Source organism: Pristiophorus japonicus, chromosome 33, assembly GCF_044704955.1.
Source record: "Pristiophorus japonicus isolate sPriJap1 chromosome 33, sPriJap1.hap1, whole genome shotgun sequence".
Taxonomy (NCBI): Eukaryota; Metazoa; Chordata; class Chondrichthyes; family Pristiophoridae; genus Pristiophorus; species Pristiophorus japonicus.
In genome coordinates, this window is record NC_092009.1 from 5,996,373 (window position 1) to 6,010,710 (window position 14,338).

General features: G+C 43.5%; 1 protein-coding gene and 2 non-coding genes across 3 annotated transcripts; all 3 read right to left on the reverse strand.

Moving 5' to 3' along the window:
* Positions 1 to 973: 973 nt before the first annotated feature.
* LOC139240664 (histone H2B 1.2-like) lies at positions 974 to 2,621 on the reverse strand. Its single transcript, XM_070869228.1, has 2 exons — positions 2,615 to 2,621; positions 974 to 1,314 (listed from the first exon to the last, which is right to left on the reverse strand). Exons 1-2 carry the CDS (start codon positions 2,619 to 2,621, stop codon positions 974 to 976), a joined length of 348 nt encoding a protein of 115 aa, XP_070725329.1.
* Positions 2,622 to 10,049: 7,428 nt separating this feature from the next.
* Positions 10,050 to 10,138, reverse strand: trnar-ucg (transfer RNA arginine (anticodon UCG)). The gene is given in 2 exon segments: positions 10,050 to 10,085; positions 10,102 to 10,138. It is a non-coding gene; the product is annotated as a tRNA-Arg (tRNA).
* Positions 10,139 to 12,783: 2,645 nt separating this feature from the next.
* Positions 12,784 to 12,865, reverse strand: trnas-gcu (transfer RNA serine (anticodon GCU)). The gene has a single exon. It is a non-coding gene; the product is annotated as a tRNA-Ser (tRNA).
* Between the last annotated feature and the right edge of the window lie 1,473 nt (positions 12,866 to 14,338).

Genomic DNA, 14,338 nt, shown 5'->3' on the forward strand with positions numbered 1-14,338 from the left:
CCAAAGGACAAATCTGCCGCAAACACGTGGATCAAACAAAAAGGAGGTTCAGCAACCCCATCGAAGAAGCAGAGGAAGAACACGATATAGAGTTCGCTCCTCCACAGGTGACCGAACACCGGAACAAAGCGGAGGAGTGCCCAGTCACTGTGGGCAGTCCGGACAGGCCTGAGGGACCGCAAACAGCAGACACTCAGTCCAGCGCCCAACAACTGGAGCCCCAAATCAGGCGCTCTACAAGGGAGCATAAACCACCAGAGCGACTGAACCAATGATCCAAATAAGACTTTGGGGAGAGCTGATGTCATGTATTCAACTGTCATTGTAACCCATGTATAAACTGATCTATGTTGCACACCGTGAGTATATTGACCACAAGGGGGTGAACCTGTGGGAGACACGCCTAACCTGGACTTTCAGGTATAAAAGGGGAAGCTCCACCCACCTTCATCACTTCAGTGCTGGCTAATAAATTTTACTGGCCACAGAGTGATCTTCTCTCAAGTATGAGCTTCGTGTGCATTAATACTGTATAGTAAGGACATATTAGGACAAACTGCCCCGGTTCTGGTCTCTGTAAGAACTCCCATTCTGGATTGTTACACTGCGGGGAGTGTCGGGTTAATAAACGGACTGACGCAACAGGAATTGAAAAATAAACTTGATAAGTACTTGTGAGAGAGAATGTGTGACTGAAATCTGAGTCTCAGCCCCTAAACATGATCTTAATTCGGCAGGGTGTGTAAATGAACTGGTCTGAGAGTGAAGCTGCTTATCTGAGAATTCAAAACTAAATCTACAGCTGGAACGCCGAAGGTTCTCACACAATTGTTGAGGAAATAATTAGTCATTGAAGTTTAAAGGGAGATGCGTTTGTGCAGCTCTTTCAGAGAAGTTGTGGGTGGCTCTTAAAAGAGCCGTTGTGTTTGGGTTTGATCTCTCAGGACAGCGTGCAGTTTGACTTGGAGCTGGTTTAATTGGACACCATCTTCATCCCTTCCAACACGGCGTGCTTGGCCAGCTCCCCGGGCAGCAGCAGGCGCACGGCGGTCTGGATCTCCCGGCAGCTGATGGTGCGGCGCTTGCTGCAATGGTCCAGGCGGGAAGCCTCACTCGCAATGCGCTCCAAAATATCCTTCACAACCGAGTTCATGATGTCCATGGCCTTGGAGGAGATGCCAGTGTCAGAGTGTTCCTGCTTCATCACTTTGTATGTGTAAATGGAGTAACTCTCCTTCCTCGACTTTCTGCGCTTCTTACCGCTCTTCGGTGGTGTTTTAGTGACCGTTTTCTTGCCATTGTTCTTGGTAGTAACTGTTTTCCCCGGTGGTGGGAGTGTGCAGAGCGGCCGCCATATTGGTCAGGGCGGACTCACAGCGCATGCACGGTCCTTTGTGCAGGGACAAAGGGTGGGCGGGGCTTCAGGATATCTGTCAATTTGATTGGTCACATGTTTATGTACAGCTCAGTGACCCCTGAAAGGGAGCCTTGTTGTTCTGATAGATGTCTGATGACCCTGGGCCTGCACACCTTACCCTATTGGGCCATCCCAGCCCAAGCTAAACCTATTGGGCCAGCCCAGGTTCACCCTATTGGGCAAACATAATCTCACCCCATTGGGTCAGCCCAGGCTCAAACTATTGGGCCAGACCGGGCTCACCCTATTGGGCCACCCAGGTTCACCCTATTGCTCAGCCCGGGTTCACTCTATTGGCCCACACAAAAGGCCCAGTGACCAGCAGAGAAAATCAGCAACTCATTGATTTTATTCTCACTTTGCGTATTTACCCAACCATGTAAGCTGGAAATGATGAATACCATCGGCCTTTGAATGTGGAAGGAGAAACATTTTTCAGTTCTGTCTGGGAAATATTTCAAACATCAGTGTGACTGGAAAAGCACCGAGAAAACCATACGCTATCCGAGTGAGAATGTTCCAGTGCACTGATTGTGGAAAGAGCTTCAACCAGTTATACAGCCTGAAAAACATCGCACCATTCACAGCGGGGAGAAACTACACGTGTTCTGTGTGTGGACGAAACTTCAACTGATCGTCCAACCTGGACAGACACAAGGACACCTGCTCCATGGAGAAATCATGGAAATGTGAAGACTGTGGGAAGTGATTCAGTTCCTGGTCTGAACAAGAAATCCATCATCGCAGTCACACTGGGGAGAGACCATTCACCTGCTCGATGTGTGGCCAAGGTTTCACTCAGTCATCTGATCTGCTGAAACTCCTGCGAGTTCACAATGGCGAAATGTGGGAAGGGATTTATTCAGTCATTTGAATTGCGAGTTCGCAAGTGACTGCAGGGCTTGGGTTGTACTGTCATTACTGCTGTTAATCACATCCTGACAGAAACGTGTTCATTCTGTGAGTTGGGATTTGTTTCTGCTGATGTTAATCACCCAAAAAACTGAGCTGGAGTTTACTATTTTGATATTTCAAATAACACAGTGTGTCGATACTTGATGCCTCCATGATAAGAGGAGACAAATTGATGTCTTGTTATCGACTGCCTCATTTTGCGCCTTTACTTCTTTCTAACTGTCGATTGTTTCAGTTCTCAGACCTTTGGTTACTGTCAGGACAAGTCCCACTTCCACATACCGTCCATAGTGCCTTGATGTCCAGGGTAGGGATTGCTAACTCACCCGGGATCACTAAACAGAAAATCCAGTCTGTTAATCACTTTCTGATATTGGAATTCTTGTGTGTCCACAGCATCTCTCTCACCTTCAATGTGTGAGTAGAGTATCACCCCTGCAAAGCTGGTTTCAATTTAAATTTGAATCCACTCAGGAAATGTATTTTTTTAAATATCTACAAGTAAACCGATCACATCAACTAATTGGCAAAGGTTTACAGTCAACTAGGTGAATAAGTATAAACATCATGGCCCAATAACACAGCTCGATATTCACAGGAGAAAGTCTGTTATCTAAGTCCTCGAATATCAGTTGGTGAGATGAGAGACTGAATCTCTTTCCACACTCAGTTAGTAAGCGGTCTCTCCCTGATGCGTTTCCACCCAACGCGCATCTGCATCCATTCCCACAGTTCCCACATGTACAGTGTTTAGTCAGCTGGGCACACGAGTCTCAGAGGTTGACGAATGTTTGAAGTTCTATCCTCACACAGAACATGTGTACTGTTTGTCACCGCTGTGATTGGTGTTTTTCCAAAGGCTGATGATAAGGTGATTCTGATGAATCTGGTGAATCTCTCAAATTTTGACGTGATGTTTGGTTTGAGTTACCAAGCTGCAGATCCTCCCATTCTAATACTCTGCAAATGTAGGTTACAAAAGTTGTTACTTTAAGTACAGGATTTAAATTCAGAATCGACAAATCTAGATTCTATACGACATTCTGTCCACTCCTGCCCCTCCAAAATGTAAAAGCTTTATTCTAGACACTCTCCCTCCATCCTTACGGTCTAAAATCAACTGCGAGTTACTTTCTCCAGGAAATCTGGCTGGGTGCAAATCCACAGAAATTTGTTAACCTCTGGTGCTTCACCATCAGTCGACTCAGAGAGTGTCAGCAGGATTTCCACCGTGGTAGTCATCAGAGCCGAATCCAATCCTACCTCCAAATGACATCCACAAACCTCCAAATTGATGTCACTGGATCAGTATCAAGAGCAAGGGTAGTGGCTAATTTTTACTCACATTTAGCCCAATGGTACTAAGGACAATTATAACCCCTGAACTGCTGCCTTGGCAGAGATAAACTAACAGTCCAGACCAAGGACCGAACTTTGGAACTTCCCAGTCAGTATTGCAGATTGTTCTAAAATTTGGGGGGTTGAGGGAGGGTTGGAAAGAATATTTTGAAACACATTTTACTCCACCTTCAAACAAAACCTTCGTCACACTGCACAATTATGAAAGTTTTCCAAATTAAACAAGCAAGTCAAATGGATTATAAAAACAATGTGCCATTTTAGAAAGGCTCAAGTCACTCGAATGGACAGCTTTACAATGACAGGACAATACAGGAGGGAGCGAATGTTAATGGGAGCTCGGTTCGTGAAGTCCGCCAACACTCTGAGATAAACTGGATTGATCCTTTAAGTATAAATACGCAGAGAAAAGACAGTCCTTATCCCTTTAAATAGCTTCGCCATTCCCCCGGGCAGTTGGAGGAGCAACCGCGCGCAACCTCTTGAGATACTGAAACAGCAAACACCGCCGAATGGCTTCCCGCAGGTTCCTAAAATCGTAAGAAATAAATTGCATCAGGTTAAGTAGAACAACTGAAAAAAATGCACACAGAGTCGTTGCTATGTGCGTTTGTGTGTGTGTAAATAAAACACATCATTCATAATCTTTGCGAGAGATAAGCTACATTCTGCACCAGCTATTATCCAGCATTTTATTTCCTATTATTTACAAATTAATTGCAGAGTGTTCAATTCAGTTACCATTTATTGATGACCCATTGTATTGTGTGCTATTGTTTAGAAAGTGATGACAGAATGACCATTCCGTTACCAAGGTGACCATGTCTGTCCGCATTATTCAGTGGGAAGGGGATTAAATCTTTGCTCTGGGATTTGGACGCTGTGGGAACATCGGCGCAAAATCACACATTTTAATGTGAAATATGTCTGTTTTCTCACATGTCGACCGGCTGTGAGAAATGGAACTTTGAGTAACAAATGGTGGGGCTCGTCCACGAACCTCTCACTTATCAAATGTGATCATACCTAAGCAAAAACCATAACACTAGACTAACGAGCGACCGACAGTAAGGAGTGGAGCTCTCAGATTCTGACGGTAGTGAGAAAAGATATTAGGCCCATCGTGCTTGTGCTGTCCCTCAGAGAACGATCTTATTCGTCCCCCTCTCCATCGTCCTACAAATGTTATCCTTTTGACGAATATATTATTAATTTGAGACATGACATGAGCAAAGCGCAGCATCCTTGCAAGTAAAGGGGGAATTTGGCGATGAGGTTAAATGTGAATGACAAAACGACCAGGAAGGTCAAAGCTGTGAGACAATGACAACAAGAATGGGATTCGAACCCATTGCGCAGAGCCCATTAGCAGTCCATCGCATTAATCTCTCTGCCACCTCATCTCTTCTTTAACACATCATCAGCGTATCAAACTCCTGCTTTTTGTATGCAAACAAAAATAACGTACAAGAAAGTACACTTCACAGCTTGCTCTGCCCGTGCATGCAGATCGACAATGATGAAAACGTGTCGTGAGAGATTCTTTAAGCAAACAGCCTTCCTTGACTTCAGGTGAATGACTGGAAGAGATGGTTGGTTTCTCTGCAGAATCACAACAAAGAATGTAAAAGTTTACGCAGCAAGCTAAGTTGACCGCGGCAGGACTCGAACCTGCAATCTTCTGATAACTTCGCAGTTATAATCGAAGTCATACGCCTTATCCATTAGGCCACGCGGCTTCTGCGAACGCCATCCATTGTGTTATTGTACATATTGGGCGCAGATTCGATGCAACTGCAATATCAAGGACTGGATTTAGGAAAAGATGAGCATATTTCGAGTGAATGAACATATGCACGGCGATCTGGGTGCGCACCGGCGCAGGCAACCCCAATGTAAATTGCAGCTGAAATCATACTCCTTCTCAAACTACATGACCCGGGTTTATGAGAAAATCCGTTGCAAAGGGAAAGATTATAGAAACATAGAAACATAGAAAATAGGTGCAGGAGCAGGCCATTCAGCCCTTTTAGCCTGCACCGCCATTCAATGAGTTCATGGCTGAACATGAAACTTCAGTACCCCCTTCCAGCTTTCTCGCCATACCCCTTGATTCCCCCGAGTAGTAAGGACTTCATCTAACTACCTTTTGAATATATTTAGTGAATTGGCCTCAACTACTTTCTGTGGTAGAGAATTCCACAGGTTCACCATTCTCTGGGTGAAGAAGTTTCTCCTCATCGCGGTCCTAAATGGCTTACCCCTTATCCTTTGACTGTGACCCCTGGTTCTGGACTTCCCCAACATTGGGAACATTCTTCCTGCATCTAACCTGTCTAAACCCGTCCGAATTTTAAACGTTTCTATGAGGTCCCCTCTCATTCTTCTGAACTCCAGTGAATACAATCCCAGTTGATCCAGTCTTTCTTGATAGGTCAGTCCCACCATTCCGGGAATAAGTCTGGTGAATCTTCGCTGCACACTCTCAATAGCAAGAATGTCCTTCCTCAAGTTAGGAGACCAAAACTGTACACAATAATCCAGCTGTGGCCTCACCAAGGCCCTGTACAACTGTAGCAACACCTCCCTGCCCCTGTACTCAAATCCCCCCGCTATGATGGCCAACATGCCATTTGCTTTGTTAACTGTCTGCTGTACCTGCATGCCAAACTTCAATTACTGATGGACCATGACACCCAGGTCCCGTTGCACCTTCCCTTTTCCTAATCTGTCACCATTCAGATAATAGTCTGTCTCTCTCTTTTTACCACCAAAGTGAATAACCACACATTTATCCACATTATACTTCATCTGCCATTCATTTGCCCACTCACCTAACCTATCCAAGTCACTCTGCAGCCTCATTGCATCCGCCTTGCAGCTCACACTGCCACCCAACTTAGTGTCATCCGCAAATTTGGAGATACTACATTTAATCCCCTCGTCTAAATCATTAATGTACAATGTAAACAGCTGGGGCCGCAGCACAGAACCTTGCGGTACCCCACTAGTCACTGCCTGTCATTCTGAAAATTACCCATTTACTCCTACTCTTTGCTTCCTGTCTGACAACCAGTTCTCAATCCCATGTGCTGAACCGGATCTGACATCCTGCCGATTTAAACAGAAACAGAATGATCGGGGACTGCAAGGACATCCCTTTTTGCTCAGATGCAGAATGACCCTTAACTGACAGCAGTTCTTTTTTAAAAGATTAAAGTGAGATTTCTCTCATCCCTGAAGGCAATTGTGCATTGGGCCTCTGGACCACGCGGGGCAGAGACGGTTATGGAAGCCGCAACCAGGAAGGAACACAACAAAGAATGTAAAATTTCACAGAAGCAAGTTAAGTTGACCGCGGCAGGACGCTAACCTGCAATTTTCTGATTACTTTGCGGTTACAATCGAAGTCAGACGCCCTATCCATTAGGCCACGCGGACGCTACCAACACCATAAATTGTGTTATTGTACATATTGCGAGCAGATTCGGGGCAACTGCAATATCAAGGACTGGATTTAGGAAAAGATGAGCATATTTCGAGTGAATGAACAGATGAACGGATATCTGGGTGCGCACCGGCGCAGGCAAGCCCAATGTAAATTGAAACACAACAGTTTAACAATTCTGTCATTGCAGCTGAAATCATACTCCTTCTCAAACTATACAGGATGACCCGGTTTTATGAGAAAATCCGTTTCAAAGGGAAAGATTATGAACCGGAACTGACAACCAGCCCTTTTAAAATGACACAGAATGATCCGGGACTGCAAGGACATCGCTTTTACCCAGTTGCAGAATGACCCTTGACTGACAGCAGTTCTCTTTTAAAAGAATAAAGTGAGATTTCTATCATCCCTGAAGGCAATTGTGTATTGGGCCTCAGGACCACGCGGGGCAGATACGGTTATTGAAGCCACAGGCAGGAAGGATGGAGGGACGTTAAACCAGCCCAGATTGAAATATGTATATATATTTAACATTTTAAGAAAATAAATGCATTTAAATTTTATTTTAAAAAAATTGAATTTGAGTTGTTTTAAATAAATAAATAATTGATTCATAATCTATATATTTTTTGATTAAAGGAAGGCTGTGTGACTGGAAGAATTTCATTGGAAATGAGGTGTGCAGTCAATCATTACCCAAACACAGTAAGCCCATGGTGGACGACAAGTCACGAGGGAAGATGTGGGCTACAAAGGCGATCTTTTAAAGTCGCATGTGTCTTTCTGCTGGATCTGACAGCTGATGCTTGTGCTGTGAAAGAGGTCAAATGTAATAGAGCCCGTTGCAGGCGGAACAGAAAAAGCATATTTATTTTGGAATTTCAAAATTTGGGATTACATATAAAAATATACATATTTATACATTTATAAACAAAGTCAATCAGTCAGTCTTGTCTTGTCTTGTCTTGTCTTGGTTTAATTTGATTTGAATTTGAAAATAAGGATGGAGGATATCATCATATCACACAGCCCACACGCAAGCCCTGGCTAAAATCTCTATATTTCTAACTTGTGTATGTTCCCTTCTTTCAGATGTGGAATAGCAAAATCCCACAGCAGATTCGTCTACCGTCAGAGAGTCCACGAAGGAGTGTTCAATCAAATCAGTACGGTTTCAAGTTGCATGTAATGCATTTTTCTCACATGACAGTAAGATCGCACAGCACGTTTGCACACACTCTGGCTTACACAAACCCACAAACAAAATAAAATTCCTGCACCCTCCACAGGCAGGTTTTGAAATTTGAAATTGGAAATTAGGGATCGACAGCACATCCCTTTTAAACAGACACAGAATAATGCAAGACTGATAGCACACCATTTTAAAGAGACAGAGAATGATCTCGGACAGACAGCACATCCATTTAAAAGGGACACGGAAACACAATGAATAAAAACAGATCAATATGTAAAGCTCGGCAGGTCGTGCAGATTTTGTGGAGGAAGAATCCGGTTTCACGTTCTGTCGGATAATCATTCCGATATTTCAGGAAAAATTTAAAGATAACAGAGGTTTTCAACAAAAATAGCGCCTGGAAAAAATACGCAGCGAGAAATGTCAAATGGGAACGTCTGTGATACAGTGGAACGCAGGAGTGATTAAATAATAAATGGCACAATGGATAAAGGCAAAGTGGGTGGTAATCGGCCAATAACGTAACAAAGGATGGTCCAGAGGAGGTGTAAGTGGGAATAGCAGAATCATTACCAGACAATATAGGGTGTCACCGCCTTTTAATCACACCAGGCAGCTTTGCCAGCCCGAGTAGATTTCCTGTCCGCTTTGAATTCGGCAGCCAAGTGACTAATTCAAAAGGCAGCTTCTCACATCTTTTCAGCTCTAGAGAAACAGGACGCACTCATATTCAGGGCAGAGGTGGAGATTGAAGCTGAATGTAAGCTAATCCCAATTGAGGTGAGCTTATGCGTACAGACAGCAAGATATACTGATCAAGTATTGGCAGGAACCAAAGAAGGGTTTACGTTATCCAACGAGTCACAGAGCCGAGTACCTCTGAGATATTTTACTTTACTCAGTGTGGCGGGTTTCACTTTGCTCTGGGATTTGGATGCTTATGGAACATCGGCGTAAAATCACACGTTTTAACGTGAAATACGTCTGTTTTCTCACATGTCGAGCGACTGTTAGAAGCGGAAATTTGAGTAAAACATGGCGGGGCTCGTCCTGGATTTGGCCCGTGACCTCTCGCATTTCAAATGTGATCATTCCGAAGCGAGAATCAGAACCGTGGACCAACGAGCCGCCGACAGTGAAAAGCGCAGCTCTCAGATTCTGACGGTGGTGAGAAATGATATTATGGCCCATCGTGCATGTGCTGTCACTCAGATAACTAACTAATTAGTGCCGCTCGCCATTGTACTGCAACTGTTCTCCTTTTGACGAATATATTATTAATTTGACACATGACATGAGGAAAGTACAGCATCCCTGTAAGTAAAAGGGGAATTTGTCGATGAGGTTAAATATGAATGTCAATACGTGGCCAAGCTGTAAGCCAACGCCGACAAGGATGGGATTTGCACCCATGCGTGCAGAGCACAACAGATGAGCAGTCCATCGCCTTAAACTCTCGGCCACATCGTCTCTGCTTTAACACATCGTCAGCCATTCAATCTCCTGCTTTTTGTATCCAAACAGAAATCACGTGCAAGAAAGTTCACTTCACAGCTTGCTCTGCCCGTGCATGCAGATCGACAATGATGAAAACTTGGCATGAGATTCTTCAAGCAAACAGCCTTTCTTGACGTCAGGTGAGTGACTGGAAGCGATGGTTGGTTTCTCTGCCGAATCAAAACAAAGAATACAGAATTTCACATTGCGAGCTAAGTTGACCGCAGCAGGACTCGAACCTGCAATCGTCTAATATTTTTGCGGTTGTAATCGAAGTCAGACGCCTTATCCATTAGGCCACGCGGCCGTTGCCAATGCAAGCCCTTGTATTGTTGTGTATATTGCGAGCAAATTCGGGGCAACTGCAATATCAAGGAGTGGAGTTAGGAAAAGATGAGCATATTTCGAGTGAATGAACAGATGCACTGCGACCTGGGTGCGCACCGGCACAGGCAAGCCCAATGTAAATTGGAACACAGCAGTTTATCAATTCGTTCATTGCATCTGAAATCATACTCCTTCTCAAACTATACAGGATGAGCCGAGTTTATGAGAAAATCCCTTTTAACGGGAAAGATTTTGAACCGGAACTGACAACCAACCCATTTAAACAGACATAGAATGATCCGGGACTGCAATGACATCCATTTTACCCAGATGCAGAATAACCCTTGACTTACAGCAGTTCCTTTTTTTTCAAGAATAAAGTGAGATTTCGATCATCCCGGAAGGCAATTGGGCAGTGGGGCTCAGGAATACGCGGGGCAGAGACTGTTATTGAAGGTGATAGACAGGCAGGAAGGAGGGAGGGACGTAAAACCAGCCCAGTCTGAAATATATTAATATTTAACATTTTTAGAAAATAAATGCATTTAAATTGTATTAAAAAAAAATTTGAATTGAGTTGTTTTAAATAAATAAATAAATAATTCATAATCTATGTATTTTTGATTGAACGAAGGCTGTGTGACGAGAAGAATTCAATTGGAAATGAGGGGTGCAGTCAATAAATACCCAAACACAGTAAGCCCATGGTGGAAGACAAGCCATGAGGGAAGACGTGGGCTACAAGGGCGATCTTTTAAAGTCGCGTGTGACTTTCTGCTGGATCTGACAGCAGCTGCTTGTGCTGTGAAAGAGGTCAAATGTAATAGAGGCAGAACAGAAAAAGCATATTTATTTTGGAAGTTATAAATTTGGGATTATATATAAATATACACATATATATATGTACATGTATAAACAAAGTCAGTCAGTCAGTCATGTCTTGTCTTGGTTTGATTTGATTTGAATTTGAAAATAAGGATGGAGGATGTCATCATGTCACACAGTCCACACCCAAGTCCTGCCTAAAATCACTATATTTCTAACTTGTGTATTTTCCCTTCTTTCAGATGTGGAACAGCAAAATCCCACAGCAGATTCTTCTACCGTCAGAGAGTCCACGAAGGAGTGTTCACTCAAATCAGTACGGTTTCAAGTTGCATGTAATGCGTTTTTCTCACATGACAGGAAGATCGCACAGCACGTTTGCACACACTCTAGCTTACACAAACACACAAACAAACTCAAATTCCTTAACCTCCAAAGGCAGGTTTTGAAATTTGAAATTGGAAATCCGGGACAGACAGCACATCCCTTTTAAACAGACACAGAATGATGAGGGTCTGATAGCACACCATTTTAATGAGACAGAGAATGATCTCGGACAGACAGCACACCCCCTTAAAAGGGACACGGAAATAGAATGAATAAAAACAGATAAATATGTAAAACTTGGCAGGTCGTGCAGATTTTGTGGAGGAAGAATCCGATTTCACGTTCTGTCGGATAATCATTCCGATATTTTAGGAAAAAGTTAAAAATTACAGATTTTTTCAACAAAAATAGCGCCTGGAGAAAATACGCAGCGAGAAAGGTCAAATGGGAACGTCTGTGATACAGTGGAACGCAGGAGTGATTAAATAATAAATGGCACAATGGAGAAAGTCAAAGTGGGTGGCACTCGGGCAATAACGTAACAAAGGATGGTCCAGAGGAGGTGTTAGTGGGAACAGCAGAACCATTACCAGACAATGGGAGCGGTGCTTATCATCCGATACGTTGAAAATAATGTTGAGGCCAGAAGACGACAACATGCCTACAATACAGGGTGTCACCGCCTTTTAATCAGACCAGGCAGCTTTGCCAGCCCGAATTGATTTCCTGTCCGCTTTGAATTCGGCAGCCAAGGGAAGAATTCAAAAGGCAGCTTCTCTCATCTTTTCAGCTCTAGAGAAACAGGACGCACTGATATTCAGGGCAGAGGTGGAGATTGACGCTGAATGTATGCTTATCCCAATTGAGGTGAACTTATGCGGACAGACAGGAAGATATACTGATCAAGTCTTGTCGGAACCAAACAAGAGTTTAGGTTATCCAACGAGTCACAGAGCCGAGTACCTCTGAGATATTTTAACTTTACTCACTTTGGCGGGTTTCACTTTGCTCTGGGATTTGGATGCTTATGGAACATCGACGTAAAATCACACGTTTTAACGTGAAATATGTCTGTTTCTCACATGTCGAGCGGCTGTTAGAAGCGGAAATTTGAGTAAAACATGGTGGGGCTCGGCCGGGATTTGGCCCGTGACCTCTCGCATTTCAAATATGATCATTCCGAAGCGAGAATCACACTCCTCGACCAACGAGCCGCCGAAAGTGAAAATTGCACCTCTCAGATTCTAACGGTGGTGAGAAATGATATTATGGCCCATCGTGCATGTGCAGTCTCTCAGATAGCTGTCGAATTCGTGCCGCTCGCCATTGTCCTGCAACTGTCTCCTTTTGACGAATATATTATTAATTTGAGACATGACATGAGGAAAGTACAGCATCCATGTAAATCAAAGGGGAATTTGACGATGAGGTTAAATGTGAATATCAAAACGTGGTCAAGCTGGAAGCCAACGACGACGCGGATGGGATTCGAACCCATGCGTGCAAAGCACAGTAGATTAGCAGTCAATCGCCTTCACCTCTCGGCCACCTTGTCTCTGCTTTGACACATCGTCAGCCTTTCAATCTCCAGCTTTTTGTATCCAAACAGAAATCACGTGCAAGAAAGTTCACTTCACAGCTTGCTCAGCCCGTGCATGCAGATCGACAATGATGAAAACTTGCCATGAAATTCTTTCAGCAAACAGCCTTCCTTGACTTCAGGTGAGTGACTGGAAGAGATGGTTGGTTTCTCGGCAGAATCACAACAAAGAATATAAAATTTCACGTAGCGAGCTAAGTTAACTGCAGCAGGACTCGAACTTGCAATCTTCTGATAACTTTGCGGCTGTCATCGAAGTCAGACGCCTTATCCATTAGGCCACGCGGCCGATGCCAGCACCATCCATTGTGTTGTTGTATATATTGCGATCAAATTCGGGGCAACTGCAATATCAAGGAGTGAATTTAGGAAAAGATGAGCATATTTCGAGTGAATGAACAGGTGCACTGCGATCTGGGTGCGCACCGGCGCAGGCAAGCCCAATGGAAATTGGAACACAGCAGTTTATCAATTCGGTCATTGCATCTGAAATCATATTCCTTCTCAAACTACACAGGATGACCCGAGTTTATGAGAAAATCCGTTTTACCCAGATGCAGAATAACCCTTGACTGACAGCAGTTCCCTTTTTTTCAAGAAAAAAGTGAGATTTCGATCATCCCGGAAGGCAATTGTGCAGTGGGTCTCAGGACCACGCGGGGCAGAGACTGTTATTGAAGCCACAGGTGATAGACAGGCAGGAAGGAGGGAGGGAGGGACGTAAAACGAGCCCAGTCTGAAATATATTAATATTTAACATTTTAAGAAAATAAATGCATTTAAATTGTATTTTAATAAAAATGTAATTTGAGTTGTTTTAAATAAATAAATAAATAATTCATAATCTATGTATTTTTGATTGAACGAAGGCTGTGTGACTAGAAGAATTCAATTGGAAATGAGGGGTGCAGTCAATAAATACCCAAACACAGTAAGCCCATGGGGGAAGACAAGCCATGAGGGAAGATGTGGTCTACAAGGGCGATCTTTTAAAGTCGCGTGTGACTTTCTGCTGGATCTGACAGCAGCTGCTTGTGCTGTGAAAGAGGTCAAATGTAATAGAGGCCACCGCAGGCAGAACAGAAAAAGCATATTTATTTTGGAAGTTAAAAATTTGGGATTATATATAAATATACACATATATATATGTACATGTATAAACAAAGTCAGTCAGTCAGTCATGTCTTGACTTGGTTTGATTTGATTTGAATTTGAAAATAAGGATGGAGGATGTCATCATGTCACACAGCCCACACCCAAGTCCTGCCTAAAATCGCTATATTTCTAACTTGTGTATTTTCCCTTCTTTCAGATGTGGAACAGCAAAATCCCACAGCAGATTCTTCTACCGTCAGAGAGTCCACGAAGGAGTGTTCACTCAAATCAGTACGGTTTCAAGTTGCATGTAATGCGTTTTTCTCACATGAC